Source organism: Contarinia nasturtii, unplaced genomic scaffold, assembly GCF_009176525.2.
Source record: "Contarinia nasturtii isolate CC-2019 unplaced genomic scaffold, AAFC_CNas_1.1 Cnas_scaffold_695, whole genome shotgun sequence".
In the NCBI taxonomy this organism is placed as follows: domain Eukaryota; kingdom Metazoa; phylum Arthropoda; class Insecta; order Diptera; family Cecidomyiidae; genus Contarinia; species Contarinia nasturtii.
In genome coordinates, this window is record NW_022198046.1 from 6,532,652 (window position 1) to 6,549,672 (window position 17,021).

General features: G+C 35.6%; 1 protein-coding gene across 3 annotated transcripts in view; it reads right to left on the reverse strand.

Annotated features, from left to right (window-relative positions):
* Window positions 1-1,216: 1,216 nt before the first annotated feature.
* Window positions 1,217-17,021, reverse strand: part of LOC116340993 (proteoglycan 4) — a 67,059-nt gene continuing 51,254 nt past the window's right edge. For all 3 annotated transcript variants that reach the window (XM_031767799.1, XM_031767800.1, XM_031767798.1), the window contains exons 3-6: window positions 11,846-12,170; window positions 11,508-11,745; window positions 10,930-11,089; window positions 1,217-10,859 (exon numbers count right to left, since the gene is read on the reverse strand). In XM_031767799.1, the coding sequence (XP_031623659.1) occupies window positions 8,307-10,859; window positions 10,930-11,089; window positions 11,508-11,745; window positions 11,846-12,170 (3,276 nt within the window). In that variant the 3' untranslated portion in view covers window positions 1,217-8,306. The remainder of the gene's footprint in view (window positions 10,860-10,929; window positions 11,090-11,507; window positions 11,746-11,845; window positions 12,171-17,021) is intronic.

Below are 17,021 nucleotides of genomic sequence, written 5' to 3' on the forward strand. Positions count from 1 at the left end.
CTCTCACTCAAATTATTCCACCTGTTAATATTAATTTCCCAAAAAGCCCTTGCATGACATATCATATCAAATGGCTGAAAAAAGCTCATATATACTGAATATTTGTGTAGATTTTCATTTTTCTGCCAATTTTGTTTGCCATTGCGACATATTTATGTGCTGATTGGTATTTGCTCATGACTTTTTGTTTTTACACGCCTGACACAAATATTCTCGCATTGGCTGCTAAAATTTATTTCTATTTATTGCTTGTTTTCTCTCTCACTCCCTCTCTCTCTCTCTCTCTCTTTCTGATAAAAATATTCACAATTCGATCAATACGCACGTTTACCAGCCATCAAAAACAACATACACACAAACAAGGAGGAAGAGAGTGTGAAGAGTAAAAATAATAATAACAACAACAACGAAAAATGATTGTTCGATGTTCAATTTAGTCGCACATAGGATATGTATCGACACACAAACAGCCCATTTATGCGGTGTATAATAGCTGAACTGGGGCCTAGCTTTATGTCGAAAACGAATTGTTGGGCTACGCATGTCATAAATAAAAACATCAATTTGTTACCTCTGTTGCGTTTTTCCGTTGTTATTGCTTTTGCCGTATTTTTTTGTGTGTGAGTGTGCGACGCGATATTTTTGCCTGTTCGATGTCGTCTCATTGCGATTTATGGATTGATGTTTCATGTACGGTCCACTCATTTTCACTGCATTTTCAAAATGGCTTGTTAGCATTCCGGTGCTGAAGTACGTTTATATAAAATTTCCTCCTTTTTTGTTTTATTTGTGATACTCATAAGCAATGGCCGTGCATTTTTTGTTAGCATCGTTACAAAACTTTTGCATACATTCACAAACACATGAATAATAATGAGGCTGACACATTATTGGTGTTTTTTTATGTAATTTTACCAGTGCATAAAATGCGTGTCTGTGTGCGCGTTCAACTCGTAGCAATTGGCTTTATTTGATGTGATTCCAAACTTTTATGACACATAAAAATAGGGTGAGATAGACAGAAGAAAACGGAAAAAAATATATATGTGATACTGAGTGCTTCAGAGTGCTTGATATTCATCGGGAAAAACTTTCTTTATAATGCAGTCAGAGTTTTCTTTGAGTTTGGCCTCTCCTTCAACAGTAACTAGTTTTTAAGCAGTATCAATACAAACCATTGGGATTTTTTTTATTCAAAGAATTTAATTTCATCGTCTTTATTGTTAGAATTTGTTTACAGTGAAACTTATTATAATTTCCGTCGACTTTTCATTTGCGAGACACAGTACAAAATTACACTTACCAAACTAATGCAATAACTTACTTAAATGCAATGTACAATCTAAAGATGCAATTGTGTAACGCAATAAATTCACTCCAAATACTTGAAACTACTACTATTCTATTGGATATCTAATAATTTTAATTAATAAATTAAACATTACGTACTAAATGGAAAATGTTTCTCTTATCTGTTGCTACATCGTCTCTAACAATCGGGAATATATGTGTTATTCTGCTTAAAGCTGCTGCTACTCGGTTAGTGGTTTCGATATAAAATATTTATGTGTGCGCGTGTGTATGTGATTGTGCACAAAACACACGGAAAACTCTTCATCGATTTCAATTTCGTTTGATTTTCAAATCGATAGCCGATTGAAGTTTTCAAATCATCTATTTGACTTTTCATGCGGGTAGATTGCTACTATTATAATCTCTTTTACTCTATACCTATGATATTCAATTCAATAAATGCAATAAATTAATAGACACTTATGTATATGATACTATTCTTGGGGTGAGCCAATGTTTGAATGCCGAATGGGGGCCCGTAATAAAGCCCAGGCTTGTTATTTTGGGATATGTGAAATTATTGTATTTTAACAGCTAATAAATCTCTTTCTCTCACTCTAGATCTCCTCTTCTCTCCTTATCTTTGTTTGTATATTAATTTCGATCTGCGAGAAAGAAAGAGATGGATAGAGAAAATGCTCGCCTGTAGCCGTTTCATCGATACAAATTCAAATAGTTTATAGTTTACAATTTTCAGTTGTATCGCCTGCGGTCCATTGTTGTTTAAATTGAAAAATAAACTTTCGCATGAATAAGCAAAATCCGGCGCAAAAGAAGATGGAAATATCGAAACGGGTGTGTATGCGGGACTGCGGGTACGTTCACAAGAATTTATACATTTATGATATAAAATCGATGATTGGTAGTTTTGATCGTCGTCTCTTGATATCACACCGTCATATCCAGACACCAATAAATTTCCATTCAAGTGTGAATTATAATGTGTGGGCTTTATTTTGATATTTTCATATTTTCCAAAGCGCTTCGTCACACTCATATACATGCCATACATTTCATATAATTTTCCAATGCATCACGTATTAATGAACCACATTTTCATAATAATTTTCCATTTTAAATGTAAAACCAGACGAAACGAGATGAGTAATTGGCGTTTTCGGTCGTCACGTATAACATTCGCCTTGCCACTTTAACGAAATCGATACATTTCGAAAATCGTAAATCTTTGAACCGTATTTCAGATAAATTTGAGAAAGCAACAACAAAAATGAATGAAAGAGGCAAACGCATTCGACTCGAATGCGCGCGATTGCTCATAAAAATACCAAATTGCGTAGCAGTGAAATGAAATATAATCATTATAATTTGCACTAATTACCACTTCACGTTCGTTTAACTGTTTCTCTCTTCTTTTCTTTTTTATTCTCTCGACTTGAATCTATTCTCGACGCGCTGTCTATGTACGGTGGCTGCGTGCAAATGTGGCACTCGTAATTATGAGAAATTTGAGGTGAATTGTGGATCTGTTGATATGCGTACATTAGAAGGTGTCGCTGTGGTAACGATAAACGACATTTTAATGAAGCCATGCTCATTCGTTCTCGTTCACTCCTACCCGATCTCTGTCTGATTGAAATCACAACTTGACATTGTATATGTGAGTGTGTATGTGTGTGTTTGCATCGCTAAGCCATCAAGCATCTCTGTATAGTGCAAACCATTCAAATGTCATGCCATACCCACAGTGAGATAGAGTGAAAGATTTTACAAGTGGAAGTAATCTAATATGATTATCATCAATTTCTTTGAATTGAAATTATAAATTTTCGCATGATAGATGCGAGTGTCATGAAGCGAGTAATTAAATGCGCATATAAGTAAAATATACACGAAATTCACTTGCATTTGAATGAATACTGCAAGAGAAACTCAACGAAACAGAAAACCAAAGAAATGTGGCAAATGTGGGATGCGTAGTTCAGACACAGTGAGAAGTTTTCAAGTGTCGGTCTGATGCTTTGATTTTGGTGGGATTTTAATCACATCTCATGCATCTCTTTCACTCTTTCTCGCTTTTTTACGATCGTAATATGCATTCCAAAGTGAGCCTTTAATTTATCATTTTCATTCGGTGATCGAAACATTTGAACACAAATATTTAATTTAATATGTGGTTAATTTACGTCTTAAATTTCATTGTTACGACATTTTAATGCGGAACAATTGCAAAATTCCGTTTATTGATTTTTAGAGCGACTGAATTCGAAAACAAATATCAAAGTTGTGCGAATCTAACTTCATGCTACATATCAATTGCGTACTATCAGCAAGAAAGCTGAAAATGTTTAGCTAAAGTGCCACAGCCGAAGAAATAAACCGGATAAAAGAACAAAAATGGAAAATCTCAACGGAAAAACGTGGGTAGAGAATGAGAAAATGAGGACAATGAAAAAAAAAAGTTTCTCGCGCGCTTAAAAGGTAATTGTTTTTGAATACTAATGAGTGTGATGTTGACAATGATCCTGGTCGCGCGCAAACATACAATTATAATTGAATTCATTTCAAAGGCATCAGCCACAACAGAGCATTTTTATTTTCATTTGAAAATAGCCAGAGCCACCGCAATGAGAAACACATCCAATGAATATTATCCAGTTGTGTACCGAAAATTATACCATTTTCTGCGCGCCATTCGGTTTAACGTCCTTTAGTGGTGAGCCGTGTACGCAGGTTTTTTTTTCGTGTATTCGTTCATCCATCCGTTCGTGTTCGGGTTTTAATGTTGTCGTTCTCTTCAATTAATAACTTTATTAAATTAGCATTATGCTTACATACATATAAGGATTCTTTATAGCCGTTTATTCCATTCTGATTGGCTATTATGTCCAACTTCCGACCCGATGAACATAAGCGCTTGCAAACGCATACACACATACTCAAAAATTATGTTATGAATAATCAACATGAGAAACGAACCAAAAAAATATATGTGAAATCACATAAATAATAATTATGACAAAATAATAACTTAATTTTTACGCGCTATGCATACGAATAAGTTCGTAGCACTTGACGTAAACATTTTTTATTGCGGCACATTTATTTTGCGCGAAAATGTTCAAATTATAGGCCATAACTGATTATATTTTTGGAATCAAGTTGTTTCTGTTCGAAATGACTCCCCCGAAAATAAATGGTAATGGATCAATTAGTATGAAAATAAAGTTCAACGGTGTATTTTTGTTTGTATGTGTGTGAGCAACAACCTTTGGCGTTTGAAATCGATTTGAAACACCTTCAAGAATAGAAATTAAAGGATTTCGTAACAAACAAACGAGCGAACAACATTTCTGTGCCGCATCATTTTCACAACACAGGCAAATTGTATAGAATCACAGTTGAATGGAATTCACAAATTTCGTTGAAATGGCAGCATTCAAGCAAACGAAGTGCTACAAATGACCAGAAGTCAATTAGCTGTGGATAAAAGTTTGATATTAATTTACGTGGATTTCTAAATTGCTTTTAACATTTATATACAAAATGGTTGAATGAAATCGCAATTCAACGTTGGCATTTCCTTTTATTGGACCCGAATACCAAAAACGAAGTGAATAGCGTCAAGCTGTGTGACGCAATTTAAAACAAGACAGATAGAGAAAGGGAACGAGTTTAAAATTAAGGATAACAGCAAAGACTGCTTTGTTGAACCTTGCCTACATGCACAAAAAAAAGTCTTTACATTAAGGCGAAAAGACAAAGGTAAACTGCAACCACTTGAAATTATCGTGAGTCAAGCAATTCGAAGCGAAGGTTTGTATAGAAAAAAGGGTAGTGTGTGCGAGCGCTTTTACTTCAATGGAATAGACACAGGCGCAATTCGACAGGTAGAATTGTGACAGTGGTAATGAAGATACCAAGTTAAATGCGCTCATTTTAATGAATCGGAACAGTTTTGAGCCGTACGGTTGTAATTTGGATAGCACTGCATAGAATTATGTTTGCGTCGACTTCATTCAATTGAATTATTAACGAATAAAGTACACGAGCGAGTGTGTTTGCAACGACAACGACATAACTATATCTTTACTTTATATTCAGTAGTCTTTTGCTACAAACGATTGAGCAAGTATGCGCTCAGGTTATCTGCATACAACTTTTGAAACAATGCACATGTACAATGGTTCTGTTGTCTGTTCAATTCAAAGGACTTGCAATTTACTCTTTCGTCGGTTCTTTTCATTGCTAAATAACTTAATGTCGTGCAATTTTTCCCGTTTTTCTTTTTTTTTACGCGACGTCGTTTACATCAAGATCGTTGAAAACATGAATGAATGTTAAGACAGAACGAGAAACACTACTGCATTTCCGACAACGACAACTACGACGACGATAATGATGGCAAGAAGGAGAGAATAGAAGGCACTAAGTACTGAAGTTGAGACAAAAAACGTACACCAACGTATGTGCTAAATCCGAAGTGTCTCATGGGATATGTCAATATGCACAGTGTGCAATACACACAGTCATAAGCATAAACAACTCAACGAGTTCAAAGGCAACGGAATTCATCTCAACTGAATATAATCAAATGAATGGCAGGGTGCACGAGACACATACTAGAAAATCTATGGAATATTGCGTATACTGCATATTTCGCACTAGATTTTTTTTATTTTTGTTTCTCACTCTTTTGCACGCGCACACACATGTTCCCACAGTAGTCTCGTAATCTACTACTATTCCTAGTAATTTAAAAGCGGATCGCATTAAGTGGGATGAATTATATGCTTGAGATAACTGTATGATACTATCGTTACTTTGAAGCAAACATACACAAATATATAGGCACCGAAACAAACAACAAACATCCACAACAAAACAAAACGGAAAACACTTTTGAAAACACACACATTCATTTCGAGGCTTGATTCTCTTATTTCAGTATATGATTTTCAGCGAGATTTTATGGACGCAACCGGCAGAGATGTGAGGTGTTGAGAAGTAGAATATGTTTTATAAATAAATGGAATAAATTCTCTGGTATCGCACATCCGTCGTCGTCGTCGTCTCCAGAATGAAATGTGAGCATGTGTGTGAGAAAGAGGGTGGGCGCGTCAGCAATCCTGGGTGTTTAGCAATTGTTTTTTGTTGTTGCTGTTTTTGTTTTTCGTTCATTTAGCCAGCAAATCCAATAAGTTTTGCGTGAAAATAAAATCGCTGCTTGCAAAAACTTTTCTTTTTACTGTTAAACATACTGTGTGTTATATTTATTTGCAACGCTATGAAAAACAATGTGGAACGGACTATGAGGTATAAATGAGAGATGGGAATGCGTCGCTATGAATGATGTCGAGCTGCGGCGGAAGAATAGAAATGTAATTTACCTGGAATGTTGTGCATTTAATGTGTATAACATCGTAAACGAAATGGCATATACAGACTGAAGTAAAACGATTTTCCGGCATATAAAAATAACAGCAACGCCAACAAATTGACGAAAATATAAAGAGAACACACATCTAAATATAAATTGATATCAAGGTGGATTTTCTATCATCTTTAACTACTTTTTCAAACTTGGAAATCTTTTATTTCGTAGCAATTTATTACTGTCAGTTGTTGTTGTTGCGGTTTTATATCGCCGAATCGACGATACACGTAACGCCTTACATTCACTGTGAAAAATGAGCATGAATTATCAATTTCGTTAAAACCAAGTGGAATCGCTTTGTATATGCTTTTTTTTACTCGTTTATCATTCATTCTTAGCTCTTGCCGACTTTCGATTTTGCTCACTTTTTTTTCTCTCTCATCTAAATAATTGAAACTAATTTCAAAGTGTAATCTTTTACTATACTGTCAAACCGATGCAGCAACGCATACCATTTAAATCTATGATAGCATGAATGTACGGGTGTAGCTTTGATTTTCTTCATTCGACGAATTGCCAGTTCAATCAGCAAAACCAAAAACTTTTCCCGACTTTATCCATAATTCAATTTGTATTCACACAGTGAAGTGAGTTTCCGAGCGAGTGCGTTTTTTTTTCGTCGCTTTTTCCTGTTTCGTTTTTTGGTTCAGAGCCCGAAATTTGAAAAATGAACTCAATGCGGCAATACGGTAATCATTTGAACGGCACGAAAGTGTGCCTGCATACCAAATTCCGTATATAAATTGTTGATAATGTTGACCTCCAATTTTAAGTTGGTTCCCTTTTTTGGAACTTCCGCTTCCTGTTTGTTTATATTTCGGTTGTTCGCTCACTCAATGGGCAATGAACAATCACAACCGAATACATATAAACTTGCAAAAATTCATTTTCAATGCAAAAATTACCAGGATACCTAATGGAACTTTTCAACTAATTTAACTTGTTTGGCCTTTTCCTATGTTTTCTTCTTGCTTTTACAGTAATTTTTACGCAGTTCTTACCAAAAAAATAACTTAAAACAATTACGACAAAACGAATGAAAGTTTATGGTTTCCAATCAAACTCTGTTCCAAACATTCTGCAACGAAGTTTTTTTTCTTTGAATATGCTGACTGAATTGTCGTTTTCGATTTGCAAATGGAGTTTTTTTTTATTTAAGCCTATTTTCTTCGGTTGTTCAAGAACTTTCTCGCCACTTCGGATTTGTTTTGTTCTTGAATGCAAAACAGTTTTTTTTTGTCTTGAATGAAATTTAATATTTCGATGCAATGAAGAATTTATATCTAAAATGTCAATGTGTGTAGGCCGACAGACGAGCCGGATTCGATCAATAAATAATTTGCGTTGAGAGAATAAGTGTATAGCGTAAACATTTCTAGTGCTCTTTTGAGTGTTTCGTTCTTTGGATCACATTGTTAACCAACTAAAACGTGTTTTTCTTTTCTTTAATTCTTTTGTGCAGCTAAATCATGTCTAAATTCTCATAAATCGTTTGGGTCAATGAGTATCTCTAAAAAAATATTTTTTTTTTTACTTTTTTTCCCCTTAGTAGTTAATCTTAAGAGCTAATATTCATACTGGTTCGGACAACAAATGAGGCGTCTTCAAAGCGGCGCCGATTGGACGTTGACTGTGATGTTGGTGGAAAGCCTCGTCCGCTTCCCTTTGCTTTGTCGTTTATGAATCCGTTTCGGATGCCTGAATTCGATTTGACCGGCATCAATGTGACTAAAGACGGTACAGTGCTGCTGGGATGAAGTGCTGCCGAAACTTTATCGATTAAAAGCATTTGTTCGTATTGTGTTGGATCGACTTCTTCAACTTCGGCTTGACCGATTAACGTTTCAGCACTAGAACCATAATAGCTTTCGGTATTTTGATTGAGTAAAATCGGCAGTTCATCTTCGGGCGTTGATGCGCTTGATGAGGCTGGTAGTATTGTTGTTTGTGGTACAGATCTCTTTGTTGTCGATGTTAAATAATCAGCGAGTGGATGATGTTCATTCTTAAGTTTGTTTGCCGAAAAATGTGCCATAAACGGTGGCATTCTCACCGTGTCCATTGAATTCATATTCAATTTTGATGCCAATGTATCGAATATGGCTGAAATATTTTTGATCGGTTCCGATGTATTTCGAACTAATTCAGTTGGTGGCAATCGTTCCGTTGCTTCGGTTGGATTTTCAATGATCCACGCTTGTAATGTTTCATTAAAAATCTTTCTCATTGGTGCGACACTTGGATACACTAATGTTCCATTTACGTATTCCCATTTTGATTGAACGGGAAATAAGCCGGGTGTCCATGTTGCCGAAGCGCCAGGTGTGTATTGAACGGTTTCAACTTCAACGTACGATGCTGTTGCGGCCTCTGGGTCTACATCCTGATTATGGACTGAGGTCGATGCCGTTGTGCCACCACTTGTGGACTGTGTCATTGGTTTTATCAAATTGGCCGGTGTCGTTGGTGCAATTAACGAAATACGATCGGACTTCACCATTGGATCAATGGTATTTTGTGGTTTCTCACGTCTTGGCGTAGTTTGATCGCGTTCCGTTGATGTTGCGAGTATGTCTTTTGTGATGGATTTCGTGGTCGCCATTATGTAGTCTTTGATATTCTTAAATGATAATGTTTCCATTGAAGATAAAACGGTTGCAATTTCATCAAATGCTTCAGTGTGATCGACTTCATCGTCGCTCAAATTGACCTTTTCCGTTTGATTTTCCACTTCAGATTTTTTCGATTCGTGTAATTCCAGTTCATCGGTTCGTGATTGCATGATCAGATCGTCAGAGTTAGTTTCATTCAATTTAACATTGCTGTCTTTCAATAGATCCAAAAGAATTTCGCCAACTTGTTGATTGGTGATTTCATCATCAATTCCCAATTCGGTCTTATTTTTGGCTCGGTCAGTGGTTTCCTCCATATTCAATGTGATTGTTTCATTTGTTTTGCTTTCGTTGGCCTTTTCATAAACCGGTGTCGTTGTCATTTTTACCGTTGTTGTTTCAACATTTAATATCGGTGTCTCTTTAATCGATGGAAGTACTTCACCTCTGTTCAAAATTAGATCATCTTTTTTGTTGGATTGTTCACCAATTAAATCCACTGGCAACGGGTATTTGAAACCAACGCCCAAGCCCAACTTCTCCACTTCGTGCAGTCCATACATCAATGCTGGATTATTGAAGCTGTGATAAACGGGCGGACGGCTTGTTTTTTGCACTGAACTTGGAATTGGATTTCGCATTTTATTCCGAGGTAGTAATTGCATGCCAATCGAATCAGCATTGTAGTTCGATGGAACAACTGGTGGATTGAGTGAGTTGTGAATTTTCTTTTTGGCATCATTTAAATTGTGATCGATTTTTGCATTCGGTGCAATCGGCAGCCAGGGCTGATCGTCAAGAACGGGTGCACTTGGGAATAAATTGGTGAAATTTTTCTTTGTATTTTGTGATGACAAAATTTCACCTTCGAGTGTTGACAAATCTTCAACCGATTTCTGTGGTGGCGATGGTGGTGGTTCACTTGGCAGAACAACCGATGGAGTGTTCACTTCAGTGGTGGTTGTAGTGCTGCTAACTTCTTTTTGTGGAAGTGGTGTAGTTGGTGCCTTTGTTGTTGTAGTAGTTGTTGTCGTTGTTGATGCTTCGGTGCTCGGACGAACTTCAATTTCAATAGCTGATGTTGGAATTTCTTCGGTTGTAATTGTTGGCCGTGGTGTTGTTACTTTCTCAAAATGGAATGCTTTTGTAACATTTTCAATTTTCATGATGTTTGCCGTTAAATTTTCGGGTACTTTTGGTAATGGTTTCACTTTTTCGACGGTCGTTTTTTTCGGTTTCATTCGAACCGATCCGTTTGTAATGGTAAACGGCTTAAGAGTTGATGTTCGTATTTTTTTCTCTGTAATATCGGCATCCGTTTTTGTCACTTCAAACGAACCTTGCAGAATTGGAGTGTTTTCAATGTCGATTTCGGCTTCAACAATATCCAATTTCGATTTTGGTTTCGATGTTGTTATTTTTGATGGTTTACTGATTAGTGTTGACGATGGAGCTTTGCGAGATTTGTCATCGAACATAATGGAAGAAGGTGTTGTTACCTGAAATAAAGCCTTTAATAAGTAAAAAAAAACACGAACGAGAAAAGATAACAAATAAAAAGTCACATACCCTTTCGCGTACAAATGAAGCCGAATTTAACACTTCAGTATCCAAAGATCGCTTAATTTCCAAAGTAGGTAAATCAATTTGGATGCCCTTTGTTGATTTGCTTGACATAATTTCCTTGAGTAATGAGTCACGGATGTGCTCTTCAACGCTGCGAATCGTTCTGTATCAACAAGAAATCAATAAAAACCATTTAGCATGTCTTCAATTAATGTTTTAGAAAGTGTTTCTATAGATGGATCAAATCAAAATGAGATATGTACGTCAATCACTTTTCTATTCTTAGAAATAAATCTCTGACGATGTCAATTAAGTCAATGTCATTTTAATGAACCAAAAATATATACGATATCATTATAGTAAGTGCAAAGTGTCAATATCAATGAAAGGTTGTTTCTCAGAAATGAGCGCATTTGATTCCGTTTCGTTAGCAAGTTCTTAAATTAGAATTTTCCAGAATAGCATGTCGTGGGATTTAATGTTCGTAAAAGTTATAAATGGAAAATCGTTTCCAATTTCGTGTGGATTTCTCGAAATTGCTTTCTATATGTCTATTGTTTAAATATATAGTCATTATTTACCTTGGCACTTTTCTCATGTCAAGAAAAACACGAAAATCAACTTGTACAAGTGGTCCGGTACCAAATCCATGAATGTCACATTTGTATACCGTGAGTCCATTTCGTTCCAAGCTTTCGGTGATTAGATTGCGATAGTGATCCACTTTTTTTTGATAGGCATTTGTATGATTGTATTTTAATCCAGTTGTGAACACATCGCCACGAGTTACTTGGAATTTTCCATCAAAAATCATAATAGCTACATGGTGGATAAATGAAATTATTGTCATCATAAAATCTGGTTCGCATAAAAAAATAAATCAATGATCATATGTTACTAGTAGTAACCTACTACTTACAATCATCCGACTTGAATGTGCTGAAATAGAATGCGAGCGCAGCAACCGAAAGAACGGCTAGAATTACAATAAATGCGGCTGTCATAAGAATTATGGTAAATGATTTAATGCTGCTTCGGCTTTTCGATGAATATGTCGATGATGGTGTTAAATTGCGTGAATCACGCCACAATCCTTGGCCCCACGAATTGTAGCCGTATTGATTTGTGTAGCTAAAATCATTGTTACATCCATTTGCTGTGTACGGATTGCCTGATAAATGTGAATACGGTCCAATTGTCGAATGTCGTCCGATCGTATTCTGATACGATGTGCACGCTGCTTGCTGTAAAAGAGAAAGAGAGAAAACACACCGAAAAATTTCGACTCATTAGAATTCGTCAGAATTGCAAATTTGATTTGTACAAACTAAAAATGAATAGTGTCAGTAATTTCATATAAAATTTATTATGTTAAAATGTGTCTGGCATAGAGTAAAAACGTTTCATCACAGTACAAAAATGTTTGAGTTGATTTCATCAAAAATGGTAGACGATAAAATCAGCTTTACAAATTTTACTATACGAATGATGGGTATAGTGAATATTTAGCAATGCTCGTTCTATCGCTCTGTATTTGTTTGTCTGTCACAAATTTTGCCTTGAAACACTTCCAGTTAAAATAGTTGAAACATATAAAGCATATATACAAATATGCTAAATGATTGAAAAGTGTGTTGCATTTATACCCTGTGTGTTGAGCGGAAGCATTTGCATTCGCTATGTTTCGAAATGTGTATTGTTCGATGAAAATTGAAGATAAATAGAAGCCAAATGAACTTGTTTTGTATCACAAGATGATACCGTCGTTTGAAATGAAAGCAATGCAATCGGCTTATTTCTGAGGCCTGTTTTCGCTATCATTCTGTCTTTCTCTTTCCACTTCTGTCTTTCAGTCTTTTGGCTTGTGATGCTTATGCCGAATTTTCTATGTCGGAAACTTTGCAACACTTGAGCTTAAATTGAAGTCGACAACCAAACATTTAAGGCAAATATTTACAATAGACAATCACAGCATTGCATTTGACTTGAGCCATCTCAACTAATTGTTTATTAATCGATGGCTCTAATTTCTCTCTCTCACTTTTCTTTCACTTCCTTCTTGAAATGAAAGAGAGTCGCAATGAAAATGAGATAGAGAAATAATTTCTGTTTCGTTCGCAGCAGTAAAAGTAAATGAAACTTAAGTGAGGTTAAAGTGAGAGAATGGGTAATGCCGCAATGTATGAGAGTAGCATGTAAAGGAATCCTGGCTTTTTGAGGGTACACACACAGCACATGCACATTTATAATATTCAATTGTAAACAAACATAACGGCAACAACAAGCTAACTTTTTGGTACTTTTCCGACAAAATGAAATTAGTTTAAAGCCGAAATGTAGTCGATGCACTGCAGCGATGAGTAAAAGTTCCGTGATTCCGGCATCACCCGCTTATGTTAGCTCATTCACTTTCTTTCTCTCTCTCACTCATTCACTCCTCTGTTCATTTTTTTTTTTCACTCGTTACGCCAACTTTTTGCTTTACACAGGCACTTCTGTTCTATTGCTGCAGATGCAAGCGATTTCGAATTTATTTGCTCTGATTTTATGAGAATGTTTCACGTGCTGGGCTGTATGTTTCTCAGTTTGTAACTGAATGCTTTTTGCACTTTTCCTGTTTTTGAGCCGTTCACATTTGCATGAAACATCGAAAGCATTCTCAAGTAAGTATGCTTATACGACGTAACAGTAGCCGAAATGCCAATGCTCACACGACAACGATATACTTTTCCAAACAATGTTTGTTTTATACTTATATTATTCGTCATCGTCGTCATTGTCGACTTCGTTCATTTTACCAGCAACATTCGTTCATTTAAACCTTCGTTCATTCGCCGGCGATGATGAGTTTTTCGAGAATGATCCGCTATACATATTACATTGAATTTGGTAATGGCATAGAGGAATTGCATTCTCACGAAACATAAAAACCCATTATCATTAACACTCTTTCCAACACAAATAAAAAAGACAGAATGCAACCAGGTAAAGTGATAAAAATGGAAAAACTAAGAATGAAATTGTTTTCACATGCGAAAAATATTATAATAATATCGAGAAAGTTCTACCGTTTTCATTTAATTTACATTGAATAATTCAAAATAGTTTTATAGTTTCATTTTTCATCTCATTTTCATCACACTAATGATCCTCTTCGAAAATTTCGTAGCACCGTTTGAGATTTTGTAATAGCAACAGATCCTCCCATATCGTTTCGGTTATGGTGCTTAAATTGACATTAAATCGACCACTATCAATGTATTTTACTAAGGGCAAATAATCGAAACAACATGCCAGAAAATTGAGGTTCAAGTGTTTGCGAAAGGGCACCATTTGAGCAACGGACAGTCAAGTGGAGAGTCAAAAAGGTGAGACATACAACAAACAGTATAATGTATCATGAATGAGACGTATTCAATCTAATCTTAATTTATTTGAAATAAAAGTTTCACCTTCTGGGAATTAAATGACAAGGCAAGAGTGTAAAAACAAAAGACACAACCGAAAACGATACAAAAGGATAGAACATACAAAAACATACTGTGAAAATGAATTAAAAACAACGATGACAACTTTTTCTTTCGCTTTTCTGCTCTGCTCTGAACATATATGTACCGAAAATTGATTTCTTTCTTGACTGACATTCGTTCGCACAGAATATATGTCCAATACTTAGTTACACTGTACATTTACTTCATTCACTTTTCCTTTCTTCGAACAATGCCATTCGTTATGCTTTGGCGGGGCAAAAAATACATAATTTATGTTTTAATGCGTAAATGCTTTTTGTTTCTGTCCACTCGAACCGCACAAGGCGACCAAGAGACAAAAAAAGGAAACAAGAGGAGAAAAAGTTCAGACAATGTTCTTTTTTGTGTGAAGCATGTTTGTTTTTGTTATGGTGTGACGGAGGCTCGATGTGTGTGTGTGTTTGTTTGTGTTGTTGTTATACGGAAGAGAGAATTAAATCGAGTCACAAGGCGAGGACTATCAATTTCCTTTGAATTTTCTCACTATGCATCTCTTGTTCTTGTTCGTTTTTCTGTATTGTTTTTGTTCATCCCATGTTCGATTTGTATTCGATTTCGTAACAGGATTCATTGGTGATATTTTCATTTAGCATTGAATCTCTCTTGGGCATTCAATCAGATTGAAAACAGAAGTAAAAAAAACGAACTTTTACAAACGCATGAAGTGACAGCGGATTTCGTGATAGATTGATAAATCTGATGTTGGGGACCTTTGGGGTGATTGCCGTGAGACATGTGATAAGAAAACTTTTGCGGTCGTAAGTTAAAGCTTTGATTGACAACGAATTAATTGATTCGTTAGCACATGATTACAGTGTATGGGGCGTTACATAGTTTTGTATGTGAGTATTTATTGAATGCGGTTTCAACCGCATACTTTGCAGAACTAGTGAATGTGTGGTGATTGACTCTTGATTATGGTAATTGTGTTATTCGGTTTTATCATACAAATATATATTGAATGCACCAAAATGCCATAAACATCGATTGTCGAACATAATTAGTTTATCATAAATTGTCTTTCTCTCTCTCTCTCTCTCTCTCTCTCTCTCTTTCTCTCTCTCTGTACATATCTTCAGAATACAATTCTCTAAAGCGACCACAATGGCGCATTGCCAGAGAATACAAAACCCTTAATCATAGGAATATTAAATTGTTTACATGTCTCTCTGCGTATGTATTTATTTTGAATATTTATTCAGTTGAAAAGTTTATAATAAAATTGGTGTTGATAAATGAAGTGAACTGGGCTTTGGTGGAAAAATCATTTTGAAATGTTGGTGTCAATGAAAGCATTTTGTAAACAAAACTAAACATATTAGAATGAACCCACATCAAAGTACCTAAATGTGCGACGTTGATTTATTCAAAAATAATTCAAACAACGTCAATTCAAATTCACTTGAACATTTTGTGCCACATAAGTAATTACTCATTTAGTGCGAGAACATAAACATAATAATCACCAAAAATGGTTTTTACCGTTTGACCAACAAATAAACTGTATGACATATAGCCGCCCAAACTCGACGAGGTCGCTCATCAAATTCATCCATTTTCCGCAATTCATTGACTTAAAATGCGCTCAAAATTAGCACAACATTTAGTATCACAATATGGTTTTGCTTGTTAAATATAAATGGCACAAGAACATTCTCATGAATATTACAAATCATTGTATCGCATAATTTGTACCACTGTTCTTTCTTTCCCACTCGCGCTATCTCACATCTCTCCCCCCCTCTGGCTTCCTCCATCCCATTTATTCATACATGTTTGTGCCGCAAATAGAAGTGCAGAAATACAAAAAATGGATTTATTCTCAACGACTGGCATAAATCTTCTTATGGTAACATATTGCACGATGGAAACACTACATTTGCTGACTGCTATTATTTAGTCTCATATCTCTCTGTCTCTGTTACATCTCTATCATATGATTAAAAGTGTATACTATTTGCAAGTTTTTCCACGTGCTTATGCTCTGATGATCGGGCCATTGAGTTTATTCCCGGTAATTATACCGATTATTAACAAGAAATGAAGCTCTTCAAAAACATGCTCATTTTTGGCTAATAAGCAACAAATATATTGTTGTTATTTAAACATGATTTATTCGGAATTAAATCCATCGATTTGTGCCGACGACGACTATACAATTTAAATTGCATCCATATGATTACCTATATTTGCGGCAAATTGTGCAATAAAGTCAATGGAATAACTTATAAATTGTATGAATAAGCGTGGGCTGATTTTCTCGAACTCGCACATCACCAAAACAATAATAACAGGACTTCGTTTGGAGTGAACATTTTCGTTTCGATCATATTGAAAATGCACAGACATCATGATTACATTTCACTCCGAATGATGATGAATGTTGACCTGTATGTCAGACAGTCAAACCTGTTCAACAAAATCGGCATACGGTTCACGAACTCTTTCATTAAATCGATGTATACAGTCATTGTACGCGCCATTTGCACATCATTAATTCTGAACAGGCCATAAATTGGTTTATGACGCGAACATCCGCCCAACAAACCGAACTTGAGCCAAATA